This window comes from Martes martes (genome assembly GCF_963455335.1).
Source record: "Martes martes genome assembly, chromosome: 1".
Lineage (NCBI taxonomy): Eukaryota > Metazoa > Chordata > Mammalia > Carnivora > Mustelidae > Martes > Martes martes.
Genome location: NC_137888.1, coordinates 215,169,308 through 215,182,413, shown reverse-complemented (window position 1 = coordinate 215,182,413; position 13,106 = coordinate 215,169,308). Strand labels below are relative to the sequence as shown.

Below are 13,106 nucleotides of genomic sequence, written 5' to 3'. Positions count from 1 at the left end.
GAGCAGAGAGCCCGATGCGGGGCTCGATCCCAGGACCCTGAGCTCATGACCTGATCCGAAGGCAGACGCTTCATCCACTGAGCCACCCAGGCACCTCTTTTTTTTTTACTTTTAAAAAGATACACTATTTTTCAGAATAGTCCTATTTACAGAAAAAATGTGAAACTAGAAGAGAGTCACCCCGTGAAATGACACGTTTCCCTATTACAAACATCCGACCTTCACGCGTGCCTTTTCTTGATCATCCACGACCCGACATTGACGCGTCATGAACAGAAGTCCCCCCGATATTCAGATTTCCTCAGTTTCCCCCTCGTGTCCTTTTCCTGTCCCAGGAACCCCCGCCGGGACACCACGTGACCTGAGGCACCTCTGGGCTGTGACAGTTTCTCAGACTTGCCTGTTTGTGAGTTTTAGAGAACTTCGTGGCTTTTCCCTGGCTTTTCGATTCACGAATCGAGGAGCATCCAGTCTAGCGGGTAGACCAAAGCTCCCGACTTCCTCTTTGCTGACCCTGGGTGTTCTAAATTGCATTTGTTCCCCCAGCTTCTAGAACAAAGTAAACTGGGTGACTTACACAGCAGACATTTACTCTGTCAGCTCTGGAGAGCAGAAGTCAAAGTGGCTGGGAGGGCCCCTCCCTGCTCCCGGGGAGCTCCAGGCACCCCCTGGCTTGTGGACTCGTCCCTCCCTCACGGCCTCCGTCTTCACATGGACCCTTCTCTTGTGTGCGTCTGTGTTTGTGTCCACATTCTCGTCCCTTATAGGGTCACCAGTCATACTGAATGGGCGCCCACCCCAATGACCTCGTCTTAACTTGATGACGTCTGCAAAGACCCTGTTTTCACAAAAGATCACATCCCCACATCCCAGGGGTTAGGACATGACCATATCCCCTGGACAGTCCCTTGGTGGAGGTTTGTCTGGCATTTTCCTCACGATTGGGCTCAGGTTACGGGTTTTAGGACCACAGAAGCAAAAGCCATCTCTGCCGCATCGTCAGCCTGCCGCCTCTGTGGACCTCGGTCACCTGGCTGAGGAGTCACCCAACTCTTTTGAAAACCTTTTTTTTTTTTAAATGGAAAAGCAGGGAGGAGAGTCAGGGCTGCACGTGGACGTTTGTGGGCTCAACACATGTTGGTAGAAAAGACCAATGAAATCCAGACTGGGCTCATTACGTATTCATGATTGCTGTATTAAGAAATTAAAAACATTTGCACAGACCCCTAAAGGGGAAGTTGGCCCCGAAGCCAGGATGGAGACCCAGCCCTCCTCGGCCAGTACTGACGCCTCCCTGGGCCCGCAATGACAGGGTCCCTCGTCACTGATGGGCACAAGTCACAGACGTTTGCTCACAAACCAAGCCCGCACGTGGCATTGGCTGCTGTAACTCTCTGCCTTGGGAAACAGGCCCCAACCTTTTCTTCTTGGTCATTTATCTGCCGAAGAAACCAGGTCATTTGTCCCGTAGAACTTCCCAGCCTCCGGACAGGGCAAGGGGCATCCGTGGTGTCGACAGATGTGTTCCTCGTTCCCTGTAATCCCTGGGAACTCACCTTTCTGGAAACGGGACTCCCAGGGGGGCCTGTGAGCCTCCACCCTGAACCTCTGCTTGGTTCTCTCCGCGCCGGTCCCTGCGTCTCTGCCCCTCCAGGAGACACACAATGGAACATCCAGCTCATTCTCTCTGTCTTCTGTGTTTAAACTGATCCCTGGGTTTAGGGGGCATCAGTCTGATTCATCGATCACGAATTTGCCCACGAGACTTTCTCCTGATGGTCTTAGCAGCCATTGGGGAATGTTCCTCAGAGACATCATTTGAGACCGCAAAAATGGTGATATCCTAATGCTTTCATTTTCTCTGCATCTTTTGCCTGGAACTGTTCTATTAAAAAAAAAAAAAAACACTCGAAAGGATTGAAAGCAGGGTCTTGAAGAGCTACTTGCACACCCACGTTGCACACCAAGAGGTTGGAGCAACTCGAGTGTCTACCTGGGGAGGAAGGATAAACACCGTGCACTCCGTCCCCACGCAGGAACACGGTCCAGCCTCAGAAAGGAAGGGACCCTGACTCCTGCCCTGATGCGGAGAGACTCCAAGGACACGGGGCTCAGCGAGAGCAGCCAGACCCAGAAGGACCCATCCCGCAGGACCCCACTCCCAGGAGGGCCCCAGAGGAGTCCCGTCCACATGGACAGAGAGGAGGGGGTGGGAGTCTGGGCTGGGGCAGGGGTGGGGAGTCCATGCTTCATGGGGACAGAGTTTCTGTGTGGGGGGATGGAAAGTTCTGGAGACAGAGGGTGGGGGTGTGAGAGTGCTTCACGCGGCGGAGACGTGACGCTGCGCTCAGAGACGGTTACGACGGTGACTGTCATGCTCTATGACAGCGTTACTCATGTGCCCTCATGGCTCTGCCTCCTGCCAGGGAGCCCCCAGCAGGTGGGCTCCTCAGTCCTTCTGACATGCCCCCGCCAGACTTAAGAGTTCATGTTCTAGCCCAGAGGCATGCTTTGGGCTCACCCTGCCCTGGCCCCGGACCCCGCCATTTCTCCAAGGAGCCCTGCTTCTTTTGAATGGGAGGCGATATTTAGGGACCACAATCTGGTCACAAAGTTAGGAAGGAAGTTGCAAAATTATTACAATGAACTTCCGTACGCCCCTCATCTAGGTCGGGGATGGACAAACCACCTGCAACCAAGCCTGTTTTTTGCAAATAAAGTGTTATCGGCACAGCGCCAATTCGTTTACATACGGTCCCGGGTAGCTTCCGCTATGACAGCGGAGTTGAGTAATTGTGAGAGACAGTCTGGCCCGCAAAGCGCAAAATATTTACTATTTATCCCTTTGCGGAAAGAAAATCTAGATCCCAGAGCTGGATCCACCCGGGGTTAACCTTTTGCTTTGTCTCTGCCTATAAGTATGATCTCAAAGCATATAATATATTCTATAGAAAACCTTCTCCTCCTTTATCTCCATTTTTCTAAGTAATCTGGGAGTGCGTTGGAGACCTCACGAAACTTCACTCAAAAACACCGCGCATTTCCATGAACAGACACCTTCTATTATGTAAGCAAAGGACGATGGTCAGGTTCAGGCAATCTCGCATATGTATAATATACATCTCGCGTATATATAGTATATAGCCCAAGTGAAAATCCCATCAGTCGTCCTGACACCGTGTTTTCCAGCACCTCGCCCCCCCACGCTCGAGTTCTGTCCGGGCTCACTCCGGCACTTAACTCCAGGCCCCGTAGCAGCTGGGGGAGGGCGGGGGGTCTCCTTCCATCCCAGACTTGACACGCAGCCGTGCTCCTTTGTCTTTCTTGACTTTTCTTGACCTTGACCTTTGGAAGGGTGCAGGCCACTTATTCTGTGGGATGTGCCTCAGGGTGGGTCTGGGGGCTGATTTCCTCGGTCAGATGGGGGATACACACTTCCAGTGGGAACATCCCAGCAGCGACCCCCCCCCATGCCCATTTATCACACTCCTAGTGATGTAAACACCGTCTTCACTGGGCTTCCCCCAAAAGACAGTTTCCTCTTTGTAATTCAAAAGCGATCTGTAGGGGGCGCCTGAGTGGTTCAGTGGGTTAAGGGACTGACTCTTGATCTCAGGGTCGTGGGTTCAAGCCCTGTGTTGTGTTCCACACTGGGCTTAAAGCCTGCTTAAAAAAAATTAAATACTGGGGCGCCTGGGTGGCTCAGTTGTTAAGCGTCTGCCTTCAGCTCGGGTCATGATCTCAGGGTCCTGGGATCGAGTCCCGCATCGGACTCCCTGCTCGGTGGGAAGCCTGCTTCTCCCTCTCCCACTCCCCCTGCTTGTGTTCCCTCTCTCGCTGTGTCTCTTTCTGTCAAATAAATAAATAAAATCTTCTTTAAAAATTAAAAATAGGGGGGCCTGGGTGGCTCAGTGGGTTAAAGCCTCTGCCTTCGGCTCAGGTCATGATCTCAGGGTCCTGGGATCGAGCCCCGCATCGGGCTCTCTGCTCAGCGGGGAGCCTGCTTCTCCTCTCTCTCTGCCTGCCTCTCTGCCTACTTGTGATTTCTGTCTGTCAAATAAATAAATAAAATCTTTTAAAAAATTAAAATTTAAATTTAAAATAAAAAAAAAAAAGGAACCCATCGGAAGACACTGAGATTATCCAAAGACCATGCTCCCCCACCAACTTCTACGCAATAACTTAACCCCCAGCACTGACTGCTGCCTGTCCCAGCCACAAAATGGTGACTGTTGGGTTATCGGGGGTTGCCTCGGAGTGCGATTGCTGGGTCATACAGAAAGAATATTCTTTTTTTGCCCCCTAATTGTTTTATTGTGGTAAAATGCACTTTACATAAAATGCACCATTTTAAGCATTTTCAGTCAGCGGTATTAAACACGTCCATAATGTCATACACCATCCCCCCCACCCCTCTCCAGGGCCGTTTTCATCTTGTAAACCTGACCTGTGTCCCCATCAAACACCGATGGTTCCCCCCTGCCCCCCCTGCGGCGCACAACCGTCACTTCCCGTCTCTCCAATGTTAAGGTCACTCGGTATTGATGCCCACACGGCTCCAGGCTTGGGCAGCGGCCGCCCCGCCAGGCCGGCTCCTGTGTCTCTGACCAGTCCCTGTCCTTCTCAGGGCACTTCCTAACTCTCTGGCACACCAAGATGTTTCAGGCCCATCAGGCCCCCTGCCTGGCCCGGTCCTGGAATCATCCATTTCTCCCAGGAGCCCCGAAGGTGGTGTTTAGAACCTGAGATCTGGGTGCGGGAGAGCTACGCCTGCTGTTCCTGGCTTGTCTCAGCGGACAGAGTGATGCAACAGATTTTTGTTTCAATCACGGGCCCACACTGATACTTTCCATGGGGTCGAGTGATGTGTGCTCCCATTCCGTATTTACATCATTTCCTGCCCAGCATGGACCGGTTCTTTTTTTTTTTTTTTTAAAGATTTTATTTATTTATTTGTAAAGATTTTTATTTATTTATTTCACAGACAGAGATCACAAGTAGGCAGAGAGGCAGGCAGAGAGAGAGGGAAGCAGGCTCCCTGCCGAGCAGAGAGCCCGATGTGGGGCTCGATCCCAGGACCCTGGGATCATGACCTGAGCCGAAGGCAGAGGCTTTAACCCACTGAGCCACCCAGGTGCCCCTAAAGATTTTATTTATTTATTTGACAGAGATCACAAGTAGGCAGAGAGGCAGGCGGCGGGGCAGGGGGAAGCAGGCTTCTCGCTGAGCAGAGAGCCCGATGTGGGGCTCGATCCCAGGACTCTGGGATCATGACCTGAGCTGAAGGCAGAGGCTTTAACCCACTGAGCCACCCAGGCACTGCCAATGGACCCAGTTCTTAATAAGATCCGTACACTTGCTACTTTGCTCGTCCCATAATACACACGAGAGTTTCAAAATCACTACACCTCTACCCCTCCTGAAAACAAACCGACAACACAAAGTTCATATTTCTTTTTCTGAAGTTCCTTTTATCTTTAGAACAAGTGCGTGTCCAAAGTCGCATGGGCTCGTTCTCCTCTATTTCTGTGTGGTTGTGGTTTTCATCTGAAACACAATTCTGTTCTCTGTTTTTGGTTTATGACCCATTCTCGAGCCTTCTTCCCTGCACCTTGTTGATTTAATTTTATTGTAAAATATAGAGAGCAAAAACAGAGTTTGAAAATCACACGAGCAGGAATGTCCAGAGGCTGTCATCCCCTCTTTCCACTCCACCTACCACCCCCAGAGGGAGCCGATCTCACTGCTTCCTGGTTTATCTTTCCTGTGTTTCTTTCGTGAAAACAAGCAGCTACGTATATATTTCATTCCCTCTTCTTTGTTTCGTAGAAGGCAGCTTATCCCATATACCTTTACGTATTTTTCCCCCACTTAACAATACGACCTGGAGGGGGATCCGATCCACTCCTTTTCGTGGCTGTGTGGTACTCCTCGCTGTGGCGCGCGTGGCCGGTCGGCGTCTCCCCCGTGTGCGGACGCTCGGGCTGCTTCTGATATTTTGCATTTACAAACGACGACGACTAACCTTTTGGAGGCGTACTTGTGCATGGTCAGAGCTGTCCCAGGGCAGGCTTCTAGAGGGGGATTTCTCTTCTGTAGCATGGGGTAATCGTGGGATTAAATGGGGTAAAATGCACACAGGGCCGGGCAGCAGGTCACTCGTGGCATCATTGCTGGATGGCTCGGCCTTGCTAGTCACACTCTGTTCTCTCATTACATTTACTTTAGTCCTGAATTTGCTCTGAGCCTAGAGTCAGGGATGCAGCTGGAGTGAGGGTTAGGGCTCAGTTAGAACCGGGGCTCAGCCTGGGCTCAGGGGTCAGTCCAGGGCCAGGTCTCAGTCAGGGTCAGGAGTCAGAGTTGTGGCTGGTCTATAGTCACACACTCAGCCAAGATCAAGGTTCAGCCAGGAATCAGGGCTCAGTCTAGGATCAGAGCTCAGCCTGGGCTCAGGACTCAGCCTGTGATCAGGCAGGGCTCATTCTGAGATTAGGGCTCAATTAGTGATCAGGGTTCAGTCCAGGGTCAGGGTTCAGTCCAGGCTCAGGGGTCAGTCTGGGATCAGGGCTCAGTCCAGGATCAGGATTCAGCCTGGACTCAGGGCTCAATCAGTGATCAGGGCTCAGTCTGGGATCGGGTACCATTTCAGGGTCCAGGCTCAGCCTCAGAACACACTGTGTCCCTCTGTGAAGGCACCGACTTGGGTGGTTCCTTGTGAAGCTGAGACCAAGGCACAGTTCTCAGCCCTGCAGGGTGGTACCTGAGCGAGACGTGGCTGCTTGTCCGCCTGCCGCAGCCTCACAGCCCCACTGCCCGGGTAGCCCTTGTCCCCACAGCCTCGTCTTCAGGCCCCTGCTTCTGCCCGGTCACCTCCAGTAACAAGAAGCGACGGCCTCCGCCAGGCAGCCCCTGTGTCGGTGGTTCCCTGTAACTGCACTGCTCCCAGGGCTGACCAGCGAGCAAAGGGAGGAGCGCTGCTTGGCGGCTACAGGCAGCTGGGCTGCCCTCAGCCCCAGTCCCCTGACTGCCCTGCCCCTGATGGGGATACTGGACCCTCATGGGACCTCTGTGCCTCCCCCACCCAGACTCCTGAGCATGGGCTCTGCTCTCACCCCTCCCCCACCCGGCACCCCTCCCCACCCCTCCCCCCCCTTCCCCAGCTCCAGTCCTCAGCATCCCCAGATAGGCATGGGGGGAGTGAGTTCCCACTTTTTCTATGAGCCCCTCCCCCTCCAGAGGTGAGGGGCTGTCTTGAGGGGGGGCTATCTTGGGGGGGGGCGCGTCCCCAGCAGCTCTGCTCCTAGCAGAACCAGCTCGGGGGCAGGGCAGGCCACCCCAGTAAGGAGGGTCCTGGCCAAGACCTACACGGGTCCCTGTGCAGGTGTTTACCTCCCGCCGGAGACCGCTGGTACCAAGTCTCCAGGCCTCAGCCTCCCCTTCTGCGCACAGACACGCAGCTGGTCCGTCCTGGGAATGAAACGGGGGGCACCTATGCCTCCAATGAGGTATCTGGGGGTGCTCGCGTGCATGCTGTCACTTAACACGCTTATTGAGCACCTACTGTGTGCCAGGCAGGCTTGGAGCGGTGCAGGAGAGCAGCTGGGGCCTGGAGAGGGTGGCTTGTGGGGGCAGGGGAGTTGCCCAGCCCAGGAAAGGGTGGCGAGCTCGCCCTGGGGAGGGGCGACCCATTTCCCATCCCCACTGGGGCCCCCACCCGTCCCTGGGCTTTCGAGGACCACAAGGAGACAGAGACACGGTCCCTTGGCGGGAACCGGGTGGAGCCCGGGTGGGAGCCTCCGACCGTTGGGATGCCCCTCCCTGTCCGCGGCCTCACCCCCAGCCTGGGGGGTACCTTGAACATAACAGGAAATTCGAAACAACAGGAAACCAAGGCCGGGCAGGCAGCGGTCGGTGGCGGGTGGCTCCACCCCGCCCCGGGGCCCAGCCACCCCGGGGGCCTCAGTCTGCCCCAGGGGACCGCCATGAACAGCACGGGGTCCCCGCCAGGGGCCCCCGAGTCCTGCCAGCAGCTGGCGGCCAGCGGGCACAGCCGGCTCATCGTCCTGCACTACAACCACTCGGGCCGGCTGGCCGGGCGGGGGGGCCCCGAGGAGGCGAGCCTGGGGGTCCTGCGGGGGGTCTTCGTGGCCGTGAGCTGCCTGGTGGTGCTGGAGAACCTCGTGGTGCTGGTGGCCATCGCGACGCACATGCGCTCGCGGCGCTGGGTCTACTACTGCCTGGTCAACATCACGCTCAGCGACCTGCTGGCCGGCGTCGCCTACCTGGCCAACGTGCTGCTGTCGGGCGCGCGCACCTTCCACCTGCGCCCGGCGCACTGGTTCCTGCGCGAGGGGCTGCTCTTCACGGCGCTGGCCGCGTCCACCTTCAGCCTCCTGTTCACGGCCGCCGAGCGCTTCGCCACCATGGTGCAGCCGGTGGCCGAGCGCGGCGCCCGCAAGCGCGGCCGCGTGTGCGGCCTCATCGGGCTGTGCTGGCTGCTGGCCGGCCTGCTGGGGCTGCTGCCGCTGCTCGGCTGGAACTGCGTGTGCGCCTTCGCGCGCTGCTCCAGCCTCCTGCCGCTCTACTCCAAGGCCTACATCCTCTTCTGCGTGGGCGTCTTCGCCTGCATCCTGGCGGCCGTCACCGCGCTCTACGGGGCCATCTTCCGCGTGGTGCGCGCCAACGGGCAGAAGGCGCCGCGCTCGCCCGCCCGCCGCAAGGCCCGCCGGCTGCTCAAGACGGTGCTCATGATCCTGGTGGCCTTCGTGCTGTGCTGGGGCCCGCTCTTCGGCCTGCTGCTGGCCGACGTGTTCAGCTCCACCGACTGGGCGCAGCAGTACCTGCGCGGCATGGACTGGATCCTGGCGCTGGCCGTGCTCAACTCGGCCGTGAACCCCGTCATCTACTCCTTCCGCAGCAGGGAGGTGTGCCAGGCCGTGCTGGCCTTCCTCTGCTGCGGCTGCCTCCGGCTGGGCCTGCGGGGGCCCGGGGACTGCCTGGCGCAGGTCGGCGAGGCCCACTCGGCAGCCTCCACCACGGACAGCTCGCTCAGGCCCCGCGACAGCTTTCGGGGCTCGCGGTCGCTCAGCTTCCGGATGCGAGAGCCCCTGACCAGCATCTCCAGCGTGCGGAGCGTCTGAGCGGGAGCGTGGGGGGCTCCCCGGGGGAGGCAGGAAAAAGGGCCGCGGGCTGGCGGTGGGTCCCGAGGCCCCACGGTGCCCCTCACAGCGCCTGGGCCCACGGAGGTCTCCCTGGAGGTCTCCCTGGAGGAGGCGGCTACTCACGGGAACGCGGAGGGGCCTGGAGTGGGGGTGAGTGGGTTTGCGACGAACGCCCCCTCCCCCCACCCCAGTTCCCTTGTGCTTCTGGGGAGTCTCAGTCCCTGCCCGGCCTCGGGGTCGGTGGGGCTGGACAGCCCGGCAACACGGAAGTTCAAAAACGCTTCGTCCCAGCCTCCCTCTTATCCACCTTTGGGCTTCAGGGGCGACGGTGTGGGGCCGTGGGTCGGCTGGACACGAGCCAGCGCGGGGACCTGTGGCCCGGGGACTGTGAGTCTGTGGGGACTGGGGGTGTGGTTGTGCGGGGCAGCGGCAGGGTGTGGGTGTGTGTGCAAGAGAGACAGAGAGAGAGAGAGAAAGGGAGGAGGGAGGGAGGTGGGCACAGAGTGGGGTGTGTCTGTGTGTGCACACGTGTGTGAGAGCTGCTGGGGGCTGCCAGGTGGGTCCCCGCCCCTGTCGCTCACTTCCCCTTCCCCCTTCCCTCTCCCTTTGCTCAGCTGGGGGCCCCGTGGCCTCTTCCCCATCTCTGGCCTCTGCACCTATCAGGGGCCCCATCTGGGGGCTCGCAGAGTCGCAGCTGCCTGGCCCCTCTGGCCTCGGGATCTTGCCTGCTCCTCTCCCCGTTCCCTTTAGCACTAACTGCCTCAATCTCCCCTCCTGTGAAATGGGCCAATCGGGGAAGGACCCCGTAGCCCGAGGCTGTGGGCACACACTCAGCGCTCGCCGTGGCACATGGCGTCCTGCATGTCCGACCAACTTCTGACGATGGTAGGAGTGTGCTGTCCCCCTCGGGAGCCCCGGAGGCCGTGGTGTGCTTGACAAGTGGCCAGTGCGACTGTCAAGGTGAACTTCGAGTTTTGGTCACACTTAAATGGCCCGTGGCACTCGTGGTGACCATACCGGAAGGCGCAGGGATGCACCCTGCACGCACGGCCACCTCTCCCGGTGGAAAGCTCGCTCTCTCTCCCTCCTTCCAGGCAAGCCAGTGCCTGTAAGTCTTGCCTGGGGTTCGGGGGCAGCACCCGGCCCACCGCTTAGGCACAGGACCACTCTTCTCTAAGCCTGGGCTTCTCTGCGTGACGAGGGGCGCAGTGGCCCAGAGCTGTTCGCCGTGCTGGCCGGTCCCGTAGCCCCCAGCCACGTGTGGCTGCTCACGACGCAGGAAGATGAGATGAAATACAAAACACTCACCTTCTTGGTGCATTGGTCGGCTGGAGGTGCCACGTCTCAGAGCCACAGAACAGGTGGCTGGACAGAAAAGGGTCCTCTCGTGGTCCTGGAGGCTGGAAGTCTGAAACCGAGGTGCCCGCGGGGCTGGTGCACCTGAAGCTCGGAAGTAGAGCTTGTCCCCCGCGCTCTGCTGGATTCTGCGGGCGTCCTCGGAGGCCCGTGGCCCCGGGAAGTGCCATCCCGATTGCTGCCTTCATGCCTTCAAGTGGCGCCCTCCCTGGGTGTCTGTGCCCGAATGTCACCGTTCTAGAAGGATGCCAGGCCTAAAGAACTCCTTCTTAGCTTGATCCCCTCGTAAAGACCCTGTCTCCAAATCCCGTCCCATGCGGAGGATTTCAACATGTGAACTTTGAGGGGACAAGGTCCAGCCCATAATGTTTAGTGACCTGGGGCTTGTGACCACTGTCTTGGCTAGTGTAGACGTGGGACATGTCCATCATCCGAGAAGTTTGGATAAAGCTCCAAGCACGTGTCCAGGTGCACAATAAATTGGGATATTTTTATATTTTCCTGACTCCTGTCATCATGTTTATCCGTGACAGTGCCAGGCAGGGCAGGGACTCGGTGTTATCGGGGCTGAGTAGAGCCTGGGCCACCCCGAAGTGCTCAGCCTGTGCTCTGGGCCTGTGTGTGCAGGCCTGGCGGCCCCCTCTGCTCTCACAGGCTCTTCTGAGTGAGCTGCACTATTCGCGGGGCCTGCCCAGCTGGGGGCCCTTGCACTTGCTCTGCTGTCCCCACCATAGCGCCCTGCCTGGCATGTCCCTACCCTCAGTCCTAACTTGCCTGCCCCCTGTCCCTTCTTCGGGTCTGGGCTTCAGCATCACCTCCTCCAGGAAGTCTTCCCGGATCTTCTCCTCCTGAGGTTTCTTCTCGGCTCGCACAGCTGCCTGCGCCCCCCGCCCTGATGGCAGCCGTGCTCACTTCTGGCCACCCCCCCCCCACCTCTTCCCCTGGACTAGCTGCTCCACGAGGATCGCCACCGTGGCAGTTTCTGGGTCACCGCCGCGGCCAGAGCTCTGGGAGAAATGGAGCCAACAGCATGCGTCCCTGTAAGCCTTAGAAACCTCTTCCTCTCCTTCCACTCCCCAGCCCCCCTCCCTGACAACAGCACAACTGTCCCCAGAATCCTGACTCCTGCTGGTGGGACGGCTCTCATCGCCTCGGTAGTAACTCGTTTCCTCCTCTGTAATCCGCTAGGAGGAAGATACTGCCATTAACTCCATTTTACAGATGGAGACACTGAGGACCAGGGAGATTAGGTAACTGACCCAAGGTCACCCAGCTAGGAAGGGGCAGGGCTGGGATTCGAGGTGGCTGCGGCAGGCAGGTGACTTCTTCATCCCTGCCTGTTAGGGATTCGTTGAATCTCTCCGCTCTCCAGACAGAAGAACTTGGGCTCCAGGGAGGAGGAAACACGAGCCGCTCTAGGGCCCGCACCTTGTTGGCTGAGCCACGTCAGGCCCCTTTCTCGGGCTGTCTCTGGGTGAGCGTGTGCATACCTTGTGCGCTCACAGCCTGACCTGGAAGAACTGGTGTGCGGGCGGAAGGAACAGGTGTGAAGAGAACGTGGCCCAGAATGAGTTCTGGTCCTTTCCCCCCCCGCCCTGCCAGGCCACCCCTGACTCCTCGGGCCCAGGAGCTCCCTGGAGGAGACAGGACTCAGAGGGGTGGGCTCACTTCTCCTTCATCTCCCTCATTCATTCACTCAACCACTGTCCGTCAGGCTCTCCTCCGTGCAGCGGGTGCGCCTGTCCACAGCTTGCTATCTGCTCCCATAAAGGTCGCACTCTGCTGGGGGGTGACAAGCAGCCCGAGGTCATTTCAGTAAGGGGTTAGCCCTGCGGAGGTGGGGGAGGAGGGTGTGGGATTATTTGTCATCCTATGGACCAGCTGGGGAAACTGAGGCCCTGAGAGGTGAAGCCATCTGCCCAAGGTCACACAGCGGGGGAGGGGGGATGCACAGGGACCTGATCCAAAATGCTGCAAGTCAGCGCCACCTCGCACCTGGGACAGAAGGGAGGCGGCCGTATTGGAGGCTGGACGTCAGCTCACCGGGGCTTTCGCGTCCCGCACGCCGTGGCCTCAGTCTTCCCATCGGGAGGAGGGGGTGTGCGTTACTGATGCTCCTTCAGACCCCTGGGCAGAACACAGCGCGTTCCTAGGGTTGCCAGATTCGAAAATAGAAGTTTGGGACCCCCAGTTAAATTTGCATTTCTGATGAGCAACGTAATTTATTTCTTACTACGCATATGCCCCCAATACGAGTAAGCCTTAGGTATACACAGGTGTAAGTAAGCCTATCACCAACCCCTTCCCCAACGCCACGCGCCAGACTACAAGTCCCATAACCCACTGCGCTAACCCTTTAGGAAACTTCTATCATGATTTCTTTATTCTTCTTTCATTCATTCTTCCAAAAACGCTATAACCCACTCACTGCGTGCCAGGCCTCGCACTGGGTTCTGGGGATACACGAACGCAGGAAGCAGACAAAAATCTTTGCCCCCGTGGAGTTCAGCGTCTACGTTCCTTGGGAGTTTTAAGGGATTTCTGACTTCGACCAGGAAGACTACAGCTCCCATGAGCCCCTGCGCCGCG

General features: G+C 57.7%; 1 protein-coding gene across 1 annotated transcript; it reads left to right on the top strand.

Moving 5' to 3' along the window:
* Positions 1-7,967: 7,967 nt before the first annotated feature.
* S1PR4 (sphingosine-1-phosphate receptor 4) lies at positions 7,968-11,010 on the top strand. Its single transcript, XM_080814044.1, has one exon. The coding sequence runs from the start codon at positions 7,983-7,985 to the stop codon at positions 9,138-9,140; it is 1,158 nt and encodes a 385-aa protein (XP_080670170.1). The 5' UTR covers positions 7,968-7,982; the 3' UTR covers positions 9,141-11,010.
* Positions 11,011-13,106: the final 2,096 nt, after the last annotated feature.